The sequence below is a fragment of the Thalassophryne amazonica genome, chromosome 19 (genome assembly GCF_902500255.1).
Source record: "Thalassophryne amazonica chromosome 19, fThaAma1.1, whole genome shotgun sequence".
Taxonomy (NCBI): Eukaryota; Metazoa; Chordata; class Actinopteri; order Batrachoidiformes; family Batrachoididae; genus Thalassophryne; species Thalassophryne amazonica.
In genome coordinates, this window is record NC_047121.1 from 42,846,833 (window position 1) to 42,867,298 (window position 20,466).

The 20,466-nt window shown below is 42.4% G+C and overlaps 2 protein-coding genes across 4 annotated transcripts in view; one reads left to right on the forward strand and one right to left on the reverse strand.

Annotated features, from left to right (window-relative positions):
- uggt1 (UDP-glucose glycoprotein glucosyltransferase 1) overlaps positions 1-5,106 on the forward strand; it is a 41,943-nt gene extending 36,837 nt beyond the window's left edge. The window contains exons 36-41 of the mRNA XM_034194808.1: positions 445-627; positions 717-877; positions 1,018-1,132; positions 1,753-1,869; positions 2,494-2,644; positions 4,440-5,106. Coding sequence (XP_034050699.1) covers positions 445-627; positions 717-877; positions 1,018-1,132; positions 1,753-1,869; positions 2,494-2,644; positions 4,440-4,459 — 747 coding nt within the window. The 3' untranslated portion in view covers positions 4,460-5,106. The remainder of the gene's footprint in view (positions 1-444; positions 628-716; positions 878-1,017; positions 1,133-1,752; positions 1,870-2,493; positions 2,645-4,439) is intronic.
- A 143-nt stretch (positions 5,107-5,249) lies between these two features.
- Positions 5,250-20,117, reverse strand: LOC117531701 (transcription factor Sp3-like). 3 transcript variants are annotated; one of them, XM_034194811.1, is made up of 9 exons: positions 19,602-20,117; positions 19,258-19,361; positions 18,548-18,778; positions 17,873-18,475; positions 17,433-17,630; positions 16,918-17,128; positions 16,596-16,785; positions 12,506-12,702; positions 5,250-6,562 (listed from the first exon to the last, which is right to left on the reverse strand). In XM_034194811.1, exons 2-9 carry the CDS (start codon positions 19,327-19,329, stop codon positions 6,312-6,314), a joined length of 1,953 nt encoding a protein of 650 aa, XP_034050702.1. In that variant the 5' UTR covers positions 19,330-19,361; positions 19,602-20,117; the 3' UTR covers positions 5,250-6,311. The 3 variants fall into 3 exon arrangements, with proteins under 3 accessions (XP_034050702.1, XP_034050703.1, XP_034050701.1); XM_034194812.1 differs by having other exon boundaries at positions 16,933-17,128; positions 19,258-20,117; XM_034194810.1 differs by having other exon boundaries at positions 19,258-20,116.
- Between the last annotated feature and the right edge of the window lie 349 nt (positions 20,118-20,466).

Consider the following 20,466-nt stretch of genomic DNA (forward strand, 5'->3'; position numbering starts at 1 on the left):
ATACGTGAGAAACTTCGCTGATCAGGACAGTAATGTGATGTGACAAATTATCTTTTGATAAGACAGAAAGAACTCTGGGAGTTTAATGTTGTTACATCTGGATTTATTGATGTTTAATTCAAACTCCAGCCAGCTCACATTCTGAAAACCCATATCCAGAAAAAAAAAATCTTAACTTCAACATGGTCGCATTTGGAAAGCTTCAAAATTCACCAAACGTATTTTTTTAGTTCAGATTACGAATTAAATCAGACCTCTCAAATGGCCTATTTACTATCTGATGTGCATCATCTGATTATAGTTTATTATTAGTGTTTGGGTTTTGAAGGAAAAAAAAATTATGTTCAGCTTCTCAAACCACAGCTGCTGTCTGGTTGATAAAGCCGTGTCAGCACGCGTCTCGTGCACTTTCACAGGTCTGTTCTGTGTTTGATCCTCTCATAGGAGTTCATCCCACACATGGCAAAAGAATATGGTTTCAAATACGAGCTGGTCCAGTACAAGTGGCCTCGCTGGTTACACCAGCAAACTGAGAAGCAGAGGATCATCTGGGGCTACAAAATCCTCTTCCTGGATGTTTTGTTTCCTCTTGCTGTCGACAAGATCCTGTTTGTGGACGCTGACCAGGTTAGCACACATATGTGCACAAATGTTCGTGTTCCTTGTGTCAGGTCTGTCCTGATTCAGTTTCTCGCTCTTTGTCCTCTTTCCTGCAGATTGTGCGCACGGACCTGAAGGAACTACGTGACTTCGACCTGGAAGGAGCGCCATATGGATACACTCCGTTCTGCGAAAGCCGCAGGGAGATGGACGGCTACCGCTTCTGGAAGTCGGGCTACTGGGCCAGCCACCTCGCTGGGCGCAAGTACCACATCAGGTAGCGGCAGCGATGACCGAACTCAGTCATCACTCTCATCAGAAACCAGACTTCCAACAGCTTATTGCCCTCAAACACTTAGATGCGCTTTTACTCTGAAAACCCATTTTTCACCCGTTACCACCACTTGTCCTTGGCAGCGCCCTGTATGTGGTCGACCTGAAGAAGTTCCGTAAGATAGCTGCAGGAGACAGACTCAGAGGACAGTACCAGGGTCTGAGCCAGGACCCCAACAGCTTGTCTAATCTTGACCAGGTCTGTGAGAGTCCAACTTTCTTCTTGCTAACTGAGAGTCGAATGCAAACTTGTGTTGCTGTTTGTTTCAGGCGTCAGATTACTTTTCATTAGGCAGAGGTGGGACGAAGTCGCTATCAAGTCATGAATCAGCAAATCCCAAGTCAAATCTCATGTCATAATGACCACCAATTGTTTGCAAACTAATTTGAGACTTGATTTGAGACTTGCAGATTGATGACTTGAGAATGACTTGACAGTGACTTCATCCCACCTCTGTCATTAGGCATTGCCGGAAAAAAAAAAGCCCCATATTTCTGTGTGCATGTCCATATTTTGTTGTTGGAAACAACATTTAGGCCTGAAACAGCAAATAGTCGACTTCTCGTTCTTTCCATTTAAAGCAACAGGCACACAAACTGGTTTTTCTGCACCTATGGGGCATTTTTGTCAGAAAAACCTGAACAAAATGTTGTTTTTTTATATTACTGTTAAACCTTTTCCATTGCTGGTTTAACACTCTGATTTGTATGATTTTGGAATACTTCCACATTATCACTGTGTCTGCACTTTGATTTTTCTGCTGATTATGATTTTAACAGTTCCCAAAAAAAACTGGACTATTTGTCTATTTTTTTAAGGATTTACCCAACAACATGATCCATCAGGTGCCCATAAAGTCCCTGCCTCAGGAGTGGCTGTGGTGTGAAACCTGGTGTGACGATGGGTCCCTGAGGAACGCCAAGACAATAGACCTGGTGAAAGCTTTGTGTGTGTGTGTGTGTGTGTGTGTGTGTGTGTGTGTGTGTGTGTGTGTGTGTGTGTGTGTGTGTGTGTGTGTGTGTGTGTGTGTGTGTGTGTGTGTGTGTGTGTGTGTGTGTGTGTGTGTGTGTGTGTGTGTGTGTGTGTGTGAGAAAGAGAGAGGGATCAGCACAACTCACACAAAACTGCTGTGACTGCAGCAGGTACCCATGGAAACACAGAGGGCAGGTGGTCACCAGGAGGAGGGTTGGTGACCTCCTGCTTTATCTCCTCCTAAAAGCCACTAGAGGGCAGGACAGCTGCAGGTGTGTCTTTTCCAATCAGTTGAGCAAGTCCCAAAACTGTCCCATAAGGAAAAGTAATATTATATTTGTCAGTGTTTTCGATGTGCACAGTATTGCCAAAGAGTATAAAGCTCTAAATTTTTTGGAACGAGTTCAGTTGATGATAAATATTTGGCCTGTGCTATGTCTGTACGTTTCAATTCAGAAAGCAGTGATGGACCGTGTGCTCAGAATGATCAGATGTGTTGGTGCTGCCTTTAGAATCACTACACAATAAAGAATAAAAGCCAGCAGATATGTTTAAGAATGAGCTGTGATTCTTTTCACTTGTCTCAGTGTAACAACCCCATGACCAAGGAGCCTAAACTGCAGGCCGCGGTGAGGATCGTGGCCGAATGGACGGACTACGATCAGGAGATCAAACGTCTACAGACCAGAGTCCAGGAGGGAGCAGCAGCAGACCATAGATCCCAGGAGCAAAGAACAGGTATGGAACCAAGAGCTTTTTTCATTTTATGTAAATAGAAAAATTATTTTAGAAAAAGCCCCCACAAAGATGAAAAACACAGCAGTGTCCACTAGAGGGCAGACAAACTGGATTCACGGTTGGTGTTGTGTTTGGGTCTCTTTAGGGGTCAGAAGAGCTTCTCTGGTCATACGGGTTTGTTGATGTACGGAGTGCGACAAAGTTCACTGAAAGAACTAGATGTTACAAAATGTTTGTGCCACTATTTCCGGGAGTTCTTGATGAATGGCTGCTATTAGGCTTTTCCAGCGGGACACATCGTCAGTACCTCAGCATCACGGGATGTTTTGGACAATTACCACAATACACCCTCTGCTGAGGCAGGCCTCAGGTTGATCAAGCCCAGCCCAGGTGCTGTCACTCCACTTCAGTCTTGCCCACTGAATGTTCCTGGAGCTTCTGGAGTTCCATGTTCCATGCTCCTGGAGTTTCTGAAGCAAGCATCCAAGATAAGATAAAATAATCCTTTGATAGTCCCATGACGGGGAAATTAAAGGATTATCTTATTTTAGATGCTTGCTTCAGAAATTCCAGGAAAACATCCAGTGGGCAAGTCTAGTACATGGTTTTGTTGTTGTAATGACGAGCATGTTGTTCATGTAGGCTCTAATTGGTGGAAGACGCAGACTGCTATTGGACCTCTTGCCTTCTCTTTTTTGCACTTTGAAAGCTTTGCTAATGTGACTTTTTTTTTTTTTGATTTAATGGCATCAAAATGATGCTTAGATCCATCCATCTTCTATATCTGTTTACTCCAATTGAGGGTCACGGGGGGCCTATCCCAGCAGTCATAGGGCGTGAGGCAGGGTACATCCTGGACAGGACGCCAGTCTGTTACAGTGCCACATATAGGCAAACAAACACACTCACACCCTTGCACACACATCTACGGCCAATTTTAAAATTTCCAATTCACCTAACCTGCATGTCTTTGGATGTGGGAGGAAGCCAGAGCACCCCGAGGGAACCCACACAAACATGGGGAGAACATGCAAACTCCACACAGAAAGGCCACAGGTGGGAATCAATTCTATGACCTTCTTGCTGTGAGCCAACAGTGCTAACCACTAATCCACCGTGCTGCACTGATGTTCAAGTGTTTCATTAAAAATGATATGCAATGAAAAATAAACAGCCCTGCTACTGAAACTTCAGAATTTTAGGTGATGATATCAAACATTAACAATGGTTGATTTAATGAGTAAGTGTTGTTCCAGAAGTATTTCACTTAAAGTGTCGGTAGCAACCATTATTCCAGATTCACAACTGATGCATTACGTTACTTTAGAGGATTAGTTAGCTAGATGAGTTTGAGAAGCGGGCTTGTGTTTAGAGGGTCATGGGTTCAGTCCCCTGCACAGACAGGTTGCTAAAGTTTCAAGTGCAGGGTGTGCTACATTTTTTTTTTTTCCTCTCTCTCTCTCTAAGAAATTAACACTTTAGAATGCTGAAACATCCAAGGGATGTTGAAGTATGCTTGTAAGTCCTGTCAAATTTGTATTTTTTGGGACACACAAGGGGGACAACAAATGTGGCAATAGGGCGGCAGGTTTTTTTTTTTTTTTACGTTTCTAGAGGATATGTATGCGCACTTAGAATCAACCTGAGCAGAAGAAAAGAAAGTACAGGGGAAAGTAAAGTACGGGACAGTGGACAGTTTTGTGATGTTTTTGACGCTAACAGATACGCACATAAAAGCTACATGAGAAACAGATGCGCCTTCACAGTAATTAATATTTATCTTTGTGTCTGTCAGATGTTCACATGGAGTTGTGAGGATCCAGGGGGCGCTGTGCTGATTCTGTGAGCTGGACTCTGTTTAAAGAGTCTGCTGGTTTTCTGCCTGGTGTACTGCTGAAGGAGCGACCGCAAAACTGCCGTGACACCACTCCATTTCTGTTGCTTTTTTAATCCAGTGTGAAGGGTTGGGTGAACGTGTGTGTGTGTGTGTGTATGCATGCTGTCCTTGTGTGCACTGATTGGGAGTTGTGGTTCTGGCTGGAGGACACCACATCTATTCTGGTGAACTTAGTTCTCAACCAAACATCTGTTGGTCAGAGGACATCTGCTCGCTCTCTGGGATTAGAAACTGTTTTAGTGCCGTCATGTAAACAACATGGGATGATACTTTATGCAGAAACAGCTCATTTTTCTTTAGAACTGCAAGAAAAAAAAAAGTGTAACATCAAGTTGGAGTTGCCACTACATCCATTTGTTAATTGTGCAGGTAATGTGATAAGATGCCTGCAGATGACTTTTTTTTAAAATAAAGATGAAATAATAGTTTGTGGGTTAATTGGTCACTGTCACTCAGGGTTTTAAATGTGGGTCGTGTCGGTCATTAAAAATAAACTGTCACTAACAGTTCATGGTTCAAAGAACACCTTTTGTCTCACATTTGTTAAACTGCTAAAACAGTTAAAGTCTTACTGTCTCCTTTTGACGTCATTACATTTCAAAAGTCTTCCAACCAGCCATGTTAAGATGGGATTTTGTTAAAATTTGTGTTACTTTTTTTGCACATATTTCTTCAGCATTCATCTGGATAGAAAGGTGTTACCATTTATCACGTTTCAGACTTTTATTGTGATCCATTTGAAAAAAGGTTTTACAAAAGGCAACATTCAATTTTTACACCAATTCATTAAAAAAAAATTAAAATTAAGGTTTGATACAACAAATTCAGCTAGGTAATGGCTTTTATAAACAATGAAAATAATATACAGGTAAATAACAGCTACAAACTGAGGATTACATTAACTTAAAAAAAATGATTGTTTTCCTTTTGACTGACATCTGGCAGTTATTGTTAAACGTATTCCACATCGTCTAGTGTCCAACTGGAATGTCTGATGACTGAGACGCTCACATTGGTTCACCGATTTGTTGTATCGTGGGTCATCTTTCTTCATGTGATGCACGTTTTCTTCTGCTGCGAAAACGCTGCACTGTATAAAGTCGACAACGTGACCTTAATGCAGACAGCACCCCCCCAAAAGGAATTTACAACAAAATGTGTTTAAAAAAACAAAACAAACAAAAAAGAACAAAGTGTTTAACAGTGGATGGTGTGCTCGTGAGGACAGATGACATCCTTTCATTTCTGCCTAAATGGTGTTGAGGTGAACATGAGCAAACAGTGGCGCCGTTGTCCAGCTCAGACGCGACAGATCCTGCCACTCTGTTTAAAGCAGCTCAGCATGTCACCGCCGTCCGCCCACAGAACAACCACAGCATTCAGCGCGACAGCTGAGCTGCTTCAGAGACCGCATTTAATCCCAAACTTCCCAGAATCAATCACTACATCCATCTCATCGAAGCCGTTACATCATCTTAAGTCACATGCATTTTATACAAGAGTATGATACAAAATAAGGCATTTCATTGTGTATTTAAGTGTTTTTTTTTCTTCTTATCGTGTAACCACATTTTAATGTTATTTCTGCTCGCCTATAAAAAGACTGCAAAAAAGAAAGTCATAACTCTTACTTAAAATATATATATATATTTGTCATATATATTTATGTATATATTCATATGTAAAAAAAAAAAAAAAAAAAAAGAAGAAAAGCTCAACAGGTCCCTGTAATTGGCCAGTTCAAAGTCAGCCACCTCACGCACCTTCCACTCATTCCATGACCTCCCCAGGTGCCACAGCAACTAGCTGCAAAGGCATCTCCTGATTGGCTACGAGGTCGTGGGCGTCGGCTGTCTGGAGAATGAGCGTGGTGCCGTCGGTGGTGACGACAGCGTCAGTGGCAGGTGGAGGTGTGGAAGAGGGAACACCTTTTTTATTCTGGTGAGTCTTTATGTGTTTGGCCAGGTGGTCGCTCCGCATGAACCTCTTGGAGCACTCCGAGCACACGAACTTCTTCTCTCCTGTGACGTCAAAGGAGCAAAAACATTAACTGAAGATCATCAGTGCTACAAACATGGCTGCAGCTTTCTGATGTCTGTTGGAAATGCAGACATTCAGTCTTTGTAATATGAATATATATTTTTGTCCACAGAATGTGTATTTGATAAGGGTTTTTTTTTTTTTTATACCTCCACCAACTAAGTTGGAGGAGGTTATGTTTTCGCCCGTTTGCTTTCTTGTGAACAGCTTGGACCCCACAATTTTTCATATATCATGAAATTTTTACTTGGTTTCATATCCGATAAGCAAGACTGATTCCATTTTCAAGGTCAAAGTCAGGAAAAATCCTTGTCTTTAACACTTAATATTCAAAAATTCTTAACTGTCAAAAAAGATCAAATTTCTTTCATCTTTAGCAGTGTGATGTAGGATGGTATCCTTTATCGACTTTTGATCCGGATCTGATCCAGATTACAGATTTTATAGCCATTTAAATTTAACTTTGAAAACCCTATTTAATGTATATTTTACATTGTATCTTAATCAAACGTGCCCTAATCACTCATTTTTGAAAGTGAGGTGCAGACTGACATTATCACCTGACAAAGATTGATCCGGATCTGATCTGGATTGTGGATGTTGTGGACATTTGAATTTAATACTGAAAGCCCGTATGTCTGTCTTCCAGTTATCAGTCAGAAACCAAGTGCCAAAAAGCAATGACAAATTGTGCATAACAGATAATCAATGCTCTGTGAAAATTATTTGAAAAAGAATTCATAAATTGAAAAGGGGGGAGACCTGACAACAGCACAAAAAAAAACCAAAAAAAACTTCAAGTGCATGGACTAAAGACATACTCCGGACATTTGATCACATCTAATTTAGCTGATACAGTGGCTTGCAAAAGTATTTGGCCCCTTGCTCTTCCACACATTTTATTTCTAAAATTATCTTCCTTAAACTCAAACTCAAAGCAAATCTCTACAACTTGATATAAATTAAAACTATAAAAGCCAAGATGATGGGTTGCATAAGTAATATGCCTCTTTGGTATACCTGTAAATAATCAGTTTTGCCAGTTTTCTTCAGACAAGTCAGGGGATGGATACATGAACATTTCCAAGTCACTGAATGTGTCTAGGACTTTATTTACATCAATAACAAAGAAACACAAACAGTATGACACTCTATGGTAAATCTGTATGGAGGAGACAGTTCTCAAAAACAGTGACTGTGCAAGAAGGAGAAGGAGTGAGGAAAGACACCACGACACCCAGACAACCCAGAAGAAGTTACAGGCTTCTTTGGCTGTGACTGGAGAAATTGTGCACAGTGCATGTTTTGCATCTTGTATACCTAGTTATACAGCTTCATGATGAAGTGGTTTAGAGGAGAATTTTCTTAAAAGAAGACAAAGTTCAGCTACAATTTGCCAGACGGTACATCTGAGATGCAAGTCTAGATTTGAAGTTTCGGTGAAAGAAAATGCTCCTCTATACCACTTCATCATGAATCATAGCAAAGCATTAAAAAAACAGTTGTGTAAAGAGTGCGTTATACTAAATTTTGGCCTCAAATATCGGGATCAGCCCTTAAACCTTGACGATAATCAGTATCAGCCCTTAAAAATCCATATTAGTCGACCCCCCGTTATTACGCCCAATATAATACACTGAAATATGATTGATATGCCCATTTTGGTCATATTTCACCTGTGTGCTTTTGTGACTGTCACGACGTCATTCAAAGCATAAATCAGGGACAAGCACTCTTTGGAATCTGGAAGTATACTTTGAATCGAAGCGTTTCACTGGCTGAATTCACTAAGCTACAATACCTAATTATGAACTGATAACATGAGATAGCAAGGTGGAATATCACAATTTGAAGCAAAGATTGCAGCCGAAGCACTCTGAAGTACTCGAAGCTCTGAACTGAAGCTAGTTTCACAAGCTGAATTTAAAACAAGAAGCGGCTGCTGAGCAGCGAGCAGCCTCCTGAACAGTTTATGTTTCTACGCTGTGATCGTTATAGGTTAATTACTGTTAGCTGATGACAGGTGATACTGTGCGAGTGAGTGACTGTATTTGGCTACAAATGTACGCTCAGTTGTCAGTTTATGAGAGAGTGAACATTAATGTTGCCCTGCTAGTAATCCCCCTACATGAAGAACTGAAGGTGCGCTCTCTTAAAAATTATTACTGCCAGCAGAGGTGGGTAATTCTGGTGTCGCTGACAGAACAGCCCCCCCCACTAAAATTCGGTCCGCCCTGCCTTCACTGCGTATGCACGTGCATTAGCCGCGATTCACGGATTAACACCTCGTTTCTGCTTCAAACTGCACTCCAGTCATCTATCTCAGCGACAGACAGCTGACGCTTTAGTACAACAATCATTTCCACATGAATTCAGCATTATTTCATAATAAAAGACGGAGGAAGTGATCAGAGCACGGCGCATCAGCTGCTTGCTGATGCATTCACTGCACGTTGGTCATTTCAAAGCGTCAGTGAGTACTGCCTCATTTCTGCTTAAAACTTACTTCAGAATGATTTAAAAGGTTTTACCTTGTCATCTGATGGTTGATAATCCCATTAATGCATTTGATCGCTTTGGGTGAAGAGACCGTCTCAGATGAACGGCTGAGCTCTGAAATGACGCATGCACAGTGGGGTCAGGGCGGACCAATTTTTAGGGGGGGACTGCTTGGTCTGCAACACCGGCTTCAGTGAGTAAAAGTCCTGCTCCTACTAAACTATGTTACTGTAATTAGTTCAACTCTTGAGGCAGGTAGACGTTTTAGGTACACAGGTAGAAACAATACGTGGCAGGACTTTTACTCACTGAAGCTGAGATTACCCACTTTTGACCACCAGCCACCACTGGTCTAGATATAATTGGTAGATCAGCTCCTTATCCACTGTGCTACAGTGCCTATGAGACAAATTCATCCTCTTGGGCTTTTGTAAATTTAATTTTCTTTATACCATTTAGGGGAAGAATTCAAGCTCCTCTGTATTAAAATTTTAAAATGATCCTCTTTGAACTCAAACTGAAAAAGTATCTGGTGAGGATGCTCCCAGTCGTCTCCTGAGGGAGGTCTTTCAGGCACGTCAAACTGAGATGAGGCCCCAGATAAGATCCAGGACACTCTGGGGGGATTTTATTTCCTAGTTGGCTTGGGAACACATTGGGATACCCAGGAATGTTAGAGGACTTGGTCAAGGATAGGGAAATGTGGGAGGAGCTGCTTCCTTTGCTGCCACCGCAACCCAGATAACAGGCAGAAAATTAATTTCTTGGAGATTTTGCTCAGTATATTTTGGAAATTTTAATAGAGACGCTTGAATTCCACTTTTTTGTCTGAAATGATAAAAATAAATTCTGAAAGGCATCTGAAAGGGCTGCTCATACCCTGCGCACTTCCACACACCAAAATACAAATGTACAAGCAAATATATATATGTCATGGTGTTCTGTTTTTCTTAAGAACAGAAAAATACAGTAAAACTCACATATAATGGATTCAGGTGGAGCAGAGAAATGTGTCCGTTATAATCAAGATCGGTTGTATTTATAAAATGGACAAAAATCCATTATATGTATGTAACAGATTAGTGTAGTCAGGAGGCGCCGAACGGTCTATGGGGAAACGGTGCATTTTTTAAAAGTAGACAAACACACTGCTTCGCTTTAAATGAGCAGTAAGTCTATTTCAGATGATCAGTGTGGACCCTCACTTAAAAGGCTGGGTTCTTATCTGCACCTCTGTTGTGTCATTGTGGACATGACAGCCATCCAGCTGTACACACTTTGCTGACCGTGATCACACTGTAGCCACCCTCAGCTGCACCTCAACTATAGGCTCATGGTGTATGTGGTGGAGGGCACGACAGCAACATACTCACAGGCCATCTGTGTTGCGTGTGTGTGTGTGTGTGGGGGGGGGGGCACTGCTCATTCCCTTGCCACATTCACAATTGTGTTGCTCTGTAGCACACTCGCGGGCCACTTAGGAAATGTGGGGCACATACAGCTCTAAAGGTGCATTTACACATAAGCAAGACGCGTTATGAATGTAATTTTTCTGTCATTCGTGACACATTCCTGACATTCTTAATGTGACTTAACGCATCTGAATAGGTTTCTTAATGTTGCGTGTTATTCTTGATATTTGTGGAGCATGTTTTTGCCTGTCAAAAAATCTTCCACGAATGTCACACACCACCCTCATTTCGTCTCACGTCGTGGAGGTCGCAACTGAGCGTATTGATCCGTCTTGAGTACTGATCCTTAATAGAACATGACAACGTTCTTAGAGGTTCCTGTGATGGTTCTTGGAGCCCAAACTGTCACGCGTTATTACGAAGTGACACGGAAACTGTCAAGTTTGGACATGACTTGTAATGCGGCGTCACATTTCACTGCGCGCCACGACGAATCAGTTTTCTGTCACGTCCGCACAATTAAACTCGGCTCCAAATGTCGGTCCACAGTTCCTCCTGAAGCTCCTCAGGACGCTCCTGCAGGTGTTCCACCTGCTGTTGTAACCGATGAGCGGGAGAACGAGTCTGAGCCAGAGGAACCAGAGGAGCGAGAAAAGACTCACGTGCAGCCAGACATCTCTGCACCTCCTCCAGTCCAGCGGAGGAAGAAGCACGCGCACAATTAAACCCTGCTGTACCGCATTCAGTTTGACTACTGACACCAAGTCGGCTAAAAGTCAAATTTCAGTACTCTTCAGCGCGCTCCTGCAGGTGTTCCACCTGCTGCATGTGCCTGATGTTTGGGAAAATGCACGAGATGAGAGCCGCATGAAGCCACACATCTGGCGCTGTCCTCCTCTCTGCGCCACTCCATGGCACAGAGCCCAACTACGCATGCAGTCACAAAGTTCTTCTGAAAAACTGGAGCGAACTGAATTCGGTTGGATGAATATGGGTGTGTGTGTAGACAATTCACCTCGTTCACAACGTGACAGAACTTAATGATGCGCTGTTACACGCAACGCGGAACACTATTCTTGACCGTGCGTAATGGTTCCTGATAATTCTCCGGCAACATGTGCCATTGATCGTAACGTGTGGTAACAGGTTGCAGCAGTTCCTGAGGACACCTGACGGCTCTGCCCCAAATCATCACATTCGTGATCAGTGGCCAAGAATGTGCACTTTGTGGCATTCGTGACTTGTCGTCGTTATGTGTAAACGCAGAATAAAGTGGTTTGCCTGCACTCTATTTTTGTGGTGGGAGCGCAAATGGCCCCACCTTTTCTAAGAGCCCTGTGAGTGGTGTTGGATGTTTGTAGGTGGCACCTCGACGCCGGCCGAGAGTGGGTCGAATGGGCACTCATCGAACGTCGGCTACTGGTGTGAAGGCTGCCTCGATCGCACCATTCGGGCACGCCAATGATTTCGTGCTGCGGCACGATATGTCAGATCTGCGTACGACATGCCATGCGAACACGATAAGATGGCAGTGTGACCTCATTTTGCCCGCCGTTCGAATGGGTTTCCAGCATGAGCGGCATGCAAATATAGAGTGCATGTGCAGTGTCCGACTGGATGTGGTGACTGCTGTATGAGGCGTTTGACTGTGGCTCCGATTTTTCCACGAGTGCCATTTGACTCCCCCTTCGTGTGCCATTCTGCCTCAATTGTGTTATGTGTGAAGGGGCCCCAACATTAGAAAGAATGGAAGGGTATGCACACTAATACAGCGCTCTCACAGCACCGCGCCCAACGTTCTGTAACATTATAGCAGCAACTTAGTTGTTCGGTTGTTATACAAATGCAACGGTATGACGCATTTGTGTACAATGCACCGTAATAGAAATCAACATCATTGTAATGCCCAGCACTACTGCAATCACTCAAACTGTCTTTTTAGACAAAAAAATGGGAATACAAATAACCCCAGTATGAGGTGGTGATCTGAAAGCAGACTATGACCAGACTAACCTGTGTGTGTCCTCCTGTGTCTTTGCAGCTCGTCACTCCTGGTGAACCGCTTGCCGCAGAACATCCAGTTGCAAACGAAAGGTCTCTCCCCGCTGTGCCAGCGCAGGTGGGCTCGGAGATGGGACGTCTTTCCGTAAACTTTCCCACAGCCAGGAATGTGGCAGATGTGCTGCTTCTTCTTCCCCAAGCCTGAACCTCTGTGAGACACAAGGGAAGAGAGGAATGGGGTGATGCCATGCTTCCTAGAGGACAGTCTTTTTAGTTCAAAATTGGACTACGGTGTCTGCTAAACATTCTCCAGCGCTAGTGAGGAAAACAGGCTCTCCATCTTCATTATTTACTGAAACACTGTCAAAACTGTGTGTGTTCACATCACCGTCCCTGCCCCCCACCCCGTCAAATCAGCAATCCAGTTACAGGATTTAACTCCCAATGATGTCATCATTTTGAATCGCTCTTCTTTGCTGTTCTTTGTCACATATGACAGAAGTTGGAAGTAGTTTTGGAAACCACTTGTTGTCAAGATGGGTTGATAGAGTCATGGTTTGTTCTTAGGAAAACTGCCAACATCAGCTAAGCACCATTATTTTACAAATGTTAGCACACCACAATGAAGCGCTAACCTTTATAGGAAACAGTTGTTGTACAGTTAGTTGCCCTTGCTGTTGTGTTATAATGCTTTTATGTCAACATAAATTGGTAAAACCTTCCACACAAACCCTCAGTTGACTTGCTTTACTCAAAATGCTGCCTCAACTTTTTTTTGAAATTATCTTTTTATTTGGAAATACGTGTTATAATACATCCAAATACAGCCACACTTTTTAACTATTATGTTATACAGATACGAGTTTCTTGTAGTTGCAATAGAATTTCTTGTTCAAAAGGTTTGTAGCGGCCACATGGCTTTCCATTTCCTTTTATTTTAACACCATAAAAGAGGGTGAGAGAAAGAAAGAAAGGTGGGGGGAACAAGACATGTACAGTTGAACTTTTTACACCCAGAGAGGTTATGAAACAACAGTCAAGAACACATAAAAATAATTTTTTAGAGTATCTGCAGCATTATAGTTTCATTCAGTTGTGTTAATCATTGAGATACTGTTTAAGACTTAAAACTGAACATCCTGTGTAGATGAGAGGTTGCTGTTCCCTTCGCTATGTTGACAAAATCTGGTCTTCGAGATCTAATAAACTGCACCCATCTTTTCTAGTTTTTCATAAATATGTCCATCTTTAGATTCAAAGAAAAGGTAACCTTTTCCAAAATGTATATTTCCATTGTCACATCTATCCAATTATTAACTGTAGGTCCAGTCTGCAACATCCATCACTTAGACCTTTTTTCCCTGCTGCCAGCAACACCCCTATCAGATACTTATCTTTAGCCATCAGTTTTGGTGGGATAAGTCCTAAGTACATGGTTTTGTGATATTCATTTTGTGATAAATGATATTCCTGTATTAACAACTTCCTGTATTGCATTATGTATGCCTTTCCAATCTTTTTGTATTTTTGGACAATCCCAAAAGACATGATAATGATTTGCAGTCTGACACCCACAGCCTCGCCAGCAGTGAGCATTACTATTGTTTTGGTGCACCTTCATGAGTGGAGTGATGAAGTATCGGGCTACATTTTTCCAGCAAAATTCCTTCCACGCATGAGATTTTGTAGTTTTCCATTGAAATATACAGATGTCTTCCCATTCTTTACCTGTTATTGTTGTTTCCTTCCCTTTCCCATTGAACTTGTATATATTTTGTTGTATTTGTTTCTAAATTCTGCAGACTCTTATACAGTCGGGAGAAAATCTCTCTCTCGATGTTTGATTTGTATGCATCATTAAATAGTTGGACAAAGGGTTTACTGGCCTCTCTCCTATCCCTGTTATTTTATTTTCTGATTATAATAATGTCGTAATTGGAGGCATCTATAGAAATCTTGTCTTTGTAATGAAAAATTATCCTTTAGACTTTGAAAACTCAAAAGTACCCTTCTGTATAATGCTGCACATTGATGGGATGCCCTCTCAACATTTCTGATACTTGTTCTTCTCATGTGAACTGGATTAAATGGTTGACAACTTGGCATGTTATTCCTCAATTCCTGGAAACAGTTGCTAGTTTACCATATTTGATAGATTATAAATCGCATTTGACTATTTATTGCATCTGTCCAAAAAATACATCACAGATGGAGGGTTGGGGGAACCAGCATAAGACATAAGGTACATTTATTTTAATGAGATGTTGCTACTTCACGCAAAAATCAGCAAAATTAATTCAACCCAGGCATTATTTGTGTATTTATAAACACCACATTGCTGATCATTAGCTAAATAAGGTTACTGTACGAGACACAAAATGCAATTAAACTGCTTTTGTCACTATTGAACAGATGATCACAGTGGAGGTAAATGTGCAATATAAGTGAATGTTTGAAAACCCTGCTCATGATTTATTAATAACACAACTCCCCTCTTTACATGAGGGGTAACAACAACAACTTGTGAGTGAGAGCACAAACAAAACCATGGCAGTGAATGACAGAACTAGAGTGAGAATGAAAAAAGTGAGCGTTTTCAGTAAACACAAAGCAGTCAATCTTAGAAATAAAAAGATTAGTGATAGTTTCACTGCAGTTACATTCTGAAGCACAAATAAAACACACCTCTGCACAAACAGCTTATTTTTCCTGTCTGCTCTGTGTGCACACGTGTGTGGCTCTGGGCCACTCTCAGACTGGCCATGGATGCCCACACACCACAAATACAAATGTATTTACAAGCTGGTCAATGGTCCTTTCACTCACCCATTGTATCAGTTAGACAACTTTCTTAACCATGAATGCTTCACAGATCATTCATCTGTCAATTGTGGCTTGTGTGTGTGTAATTCTTCAAATTACAGTATACGGGGATTTAAAATTTAGGCCAGTCCATCTAATAAATCACACAAACAGCCAGTCTTTCCAGGAGTTGAAGAGAGTGTAGAGATATTACTGTTTGGGAGGTAGTGCTTCAGTCAGGAGGGAATAATTTTAATATTTACAATGCATCCGCAAACTATTCACAGTGCTCCATTTTTCCATATTTTAAGTTACAACCTTATTCCAAAATAGAGTAAATTAATTTTCCCCCCTCAAAATTCTACTCACCACACCTCATAAAGCACAAACATTTTTCACATCAATATCTGACTTCTAGAATGTGTGTAAATATTTATCACATTTTCCTCCACATGAATATTTCACACCCATGTAAGAAAGCATAAAATGCAGATTTAGCAGGCTAACATATCACGTTTGGATGGAAACAGTTTGAAGTAAATTCATCCCAGAGGACAGTTTGATTTGTGTGAAGTAACTTGAATAACGTGAATTGACAATGAATTCCATCAAAAACATGATATAATAAGATCAAAGACTTACCAGGAGTGTTAGCTTTTCCGTATAAACTATGATTTAAAAAAAGGAAAAAAGTCTGCAACAGAACAATGTTTCATTCATTTGTATGTAGTTTCAACATGACGCAGAGCTCATTTTAAAATCTGTAATGGTGTCTCTCATTCGCTGCTGTGTGGTTGAGCAAATGAGATAACGCGTTACATTATTCTTCAGTCTCGGATCAAGATGTGAAAATGTGACGTCTCAGAGATGTTTCCAAACAATTTTACAAATACAAACATGGTGAAGACAGACCACAGACTAAATCCAATGCAGGCCAAGAAAACAAAAATAGCTTGTCTTCTTCTGAGTTTATTGGCTGTTTGCAAACCAACACCATGCATTACCACCACCAACTGCTTTGGTGTGGAGCATTAATGGATTATGACATATGCTATCAAAAATAACCCGGAAACGTTCACCACCTAAGTAAAAACTCAGATTTCCAGGAATTTTTGGAAAGCTTCCATCACTGCTCTAAGATTTAGCTGTCCAATTTGTAACCACTGAAGTGCTGCTGTGCTTGTAAACATTTGGTTACTTATAACTTCAGCTTTTTACGCAACACGACAAGGACTCATCACTATGAGACAACCCTTCAGTATAAAATGAGCACTTTATGTTTTGAGAGAAAACACCGTACCTTCCTCCGGACTCTTTACAGTTGGGGCAGGTGCAAGCAACTCTGCGGAGCCTCTTGCCCTCTCCGAGGGGCATTTCCATGTCCTCATCCCCCATCTGGACACGCAGGTTATTCAGGTCACTGGGGTTCAGCGTGGAGTCGCTGCTCAACTGCCAATCTTCAGAGTCTGGCTCCTCCTTAATGTGGACACCTAAATGTGCAGAAAGTATTTAGGATTCATTTCAGTGAGCAGTCAATTTAATTGCCAGTACTTCAGGAACAACAAGGAATTTCAACACAGACACAAAAAGGAAGACCAATACAGGTGAACGTGGGTATTTACGTTTGTATGTCATACCAGCGGGACCATTCGTATCATCACCCTGTGAGTACTGGACTCCTGTCTGAGTCAAAGAGTTGACTGTGACTGTCTGGAGGTTGGGCAGGCTGGTTTGGCCTGTTTGCGCCAGTGGTAGAGTCTGGACCTGGGCCAAGGTGAGCTGCTGGGCCTGCCCCTGTCCCTGGAGACCCTGGAGTGACTGGACACCCTGAACCTAAAGTAACAAAGGGTGCAAGTTAGTAATCTCAACACTTTCACAGTACAACACTCAAATTCAGTTAAAGCATTTGAAACTAGAACTCAAAGTAATCTCTTTTTACAGTCAACAATTAGCAAACAGTGTGTTTATAGTGTTAAAGCTTTGTCTTTGTTCTTGTCTGTAAATTTTTTAATAATGTAAAGCACCTTGAAATGCTTGTTTTGAAAATACTTTATTAATAAAGTTATTATTATTTAAAAAAATATAAATTAAAATTTCTAAAAGCCACTTTGCTGCTTAGAAAACTCCTTACAGGTACCTGGAAGGTCTGCCACTGGATCTGACCCGTGGCGGTAACAGTTTGGGCCTGGATTATGAAGGTCCCCGGGTTGACCAGTTGCACGCTCTGGAGAGTCTGACCTGCAGTCAGGTCCTGGCTTTGGGCTAACTGGGCTTGACTGTCCCCAGACAGCTGCAGGATTGGCTGTGAGATTGTGGTGGCGTTGGATGATGGCACCTAAACACAAGGACACAGTAAACAAAAAGTGTGAGAGAACTTTTTGTTTCAAGTTTCCCCGGTCTATGACACTATATTTTGTTTTGTACTTAGATGAATACAAAAATTGTGGATGGACGAAATCTGTCTGTGTTGATCACCTAAATAAGAGTCAAGGATTACACAATGACTAACAGCATACAAACATTAGTTTGAACCTACATTTTGTACTAAAAACAATACACCACAATAACACCACTGACTTGGATTTGCTGCAGGTGATTGTGGGAGTTGAAGTTCTCTGAGGAGGAAGGGTCAGGAATGCCCACAGACACTGCGGTTGCTTGGGTCAGAACCCCTGTTCCGTCAATGGTCTCAGGAAGCTGGGAAGAAGTGGAAGACGACGTGGTGGTTGGCACGTAGAGCTCTGGGTTGGTGTTGGCATCACTTACAGTCACCAGCGGCTGTTTGGCACCATTCTCCTCACCCTGACTCTCGAGTGTCTGCCCACCCATGATGAGATGACCGTCAGGTGTCACCCCGGTTGCAATGGGGACAGTCTGTGCACCAGTCAGCCCCAGTGACTCCAAATCTACACTGTTTATGGGCACATACGTGATGTTGCCAGGCAGCCCTACGGGCACTGTGCTGGTGTAGGCTGATGCCCCTGCTAACGAGACGCTTTGGATGGACTGCACCTGCCCCGCCTGCGTGAGCAGATCTGTAGTTGCAGTCGTTGCACAGCTGATGCCGAGGCTACCCTGGTTTCCATCTTGAAGGAGTTGGATCTGTCCTGTGCCATCATCCAATCCCTGTGCTGAGAACCCTGCAAGTGTTCCATCTGCGTTTTGGAGTTGGGGGATGACCTATAAAAGGATATAGTTCTGATCAGAATTAGTTCCAGCACTCAGGAGCTATGTGTTTGAGAATCCTTTTACCTGATACTGAATGCCTGACACACCATTAACTGCCGCCTCATTCCCAGAGGCTGTAACATAAATAGGCTGACTGGGAATACTCCCAATCGGAAGCACATACTGCCCGTTGGATGTGACAATCCCCGAGTTTGGAATGTGAATGACTCCGTGGTCTTCCTTCCTAGTAGAGACCGGCGTTAGCACCTCCCATCGGTCTGAACTCGTCAGCTGAATGGCTGACATATCTGTTGTCTGGGAGGAAAATTATCACTTTGATTTACAGTTTGCACAAACAATTATTATCAGTGTTCAGCACGCCATGAAAAAGAACTAGTGTAGCTAACATCACTTCTGGTTTGAGCAGACAGGTGCAGGATTTGTGGCACAGAATGTAACAGAAATGGAGGAAACAGTGTAGTGGATGGGCGACTATTACGATACATATCCTGATTGTTTTTTTTTTGTTTGTTTGTTTTACTCGTTCATACCACAAAGTCCTCCGAGCAACAGACTGCAGCGAGGCGACTCAAGCCACTGCCTCCAGTGTCCTACCCACTATGGGCGGGTTTTACGGGGGTAAAGTGGGTGGCCGTTATTCAGGGGAACACAGGAAGTGTACGGCTTTCAGCCCATGCCATCAAAATTTTAAAACGTGTCAACTCCAAGCTCTGAAAAACACATCCGGCAAATCGAAAGAAAACGACAAAGACGAGATAGAAAATGTCGGATACCTGCGTTTCCACCGCACCGCCGCCTGCTTGCAGAAAGTCGTTTTGACTGCTGTCCACGTCCGCGGACGCCATTGCTCCTTGTTCCAGAGGCTCCGCTCTGCGCGCTAGCAGGGAGACACAAACTCAGACAAAGCTCTTTTATCTGCGTCTCCTGCCTGCCAGAAAAGCCCGCAAAGCATCCCCACCGTGCGGACCCAGAGGAGCCGACTGCCAGAATCAACTTTAGAGCTCTGACCGACTGTTTACTTTGTCAACTCCGCGCTGCTAGCCAGCTAGCTAACCATAGCCGGCTAGCAGCGGCGCATAAGACGCAGCTCGCCTCGCTCTAGTGTTCACAAACTCACCGATTAGCTGCACGCTTCGAAGCGCTAAATGCTTACGTAGCAGTCATAGCGTGAATGGTAGTGACTGTGAAGTCCAAACATGCTTGTTTAATCGAAGGCGGGATAGTGTTGATCGGTGAAATCGGGTCGATTTTTTTTTTTTTCCTCTATTTTGATTGACGGTGCGGGAAACACAAAAAGGTGGGACTAACAAGCTTGACCGTCGACTTTGCATCACATTACACTAAACCCCGCCCTTCTTCTCTAAAGTGATTGGCTAACGGCAGGCTTCGGCATGAGTTTATTGGCTAGGAGAGCTGTCAGTCAGGGTTTGTCGGACGTGTTGAACGATACCAGAGAAGGAATGCATCTGATTTCAGTTTAGCGTCGAAGTTACTTTCTTTTGTCTGCTTCTTAACGTTCCACACGATACTTTAATCCAGTATTTGAGATTTGTTATACTTATAGTGGTATGTATACAGTATCAAAATACACCAAACACTGAAGAAATATTGTTCAGGGGCAAAAAAAAGTATAGTAAATATTTTGAGATAGACAACAAGGAAACAAGTGAGGGAAGCTACCAAGATCCTTCTGAATAAGTGTGACCGGAGAAACTTCGTGTTTATTAAAACACAACTGAAGAAAGCAAATCAAACCCTGATGTAAATGATGACTCAAGACATTCAGACTTGTAAATGTTCATGTTTCCATCCCGACTTGTCTAAACCAACTGTAAAAGTGCTATTTTTCTTAATCACTTACGGGATCGGAAAATGATAGATATGCACAACAATGGTAGCAATGGGAAAATGGTTACTTTTACTCCCTGGATTTAAAGCCAATAGGCTGTACAGAAGTAAAACTATGAAAATTCTCTCCAAAT

What these genes read in the sequence shown, in the direction of transcription:
- LOC117531701 (XM_034194811.1), bottom strand. Translation starts at nt 19,329, where the DNA reads ATGGCGTCCGCGGACGTGGACAGCAGTCAAAACGACTTTCTGCAAGCA. An exon ending in TGTCAGGCATTCAGTATCAG is followed by an intron (nt 18,476 to 18,547) that starts GTAAAAGGATTC and finishes ATCCTTTTATAG; the next exon opens with GTCATCCCCCAACTCCAAAA. An exon ending in ACACAGGAGGACACACACAG is followed by an intron (nt 6,563 to 12,505) that starts GTTAGTCTGGTC and finishes TTGACGTCACAG; the next exon opens with GAGAGAAGAAGTTCGTGTGC.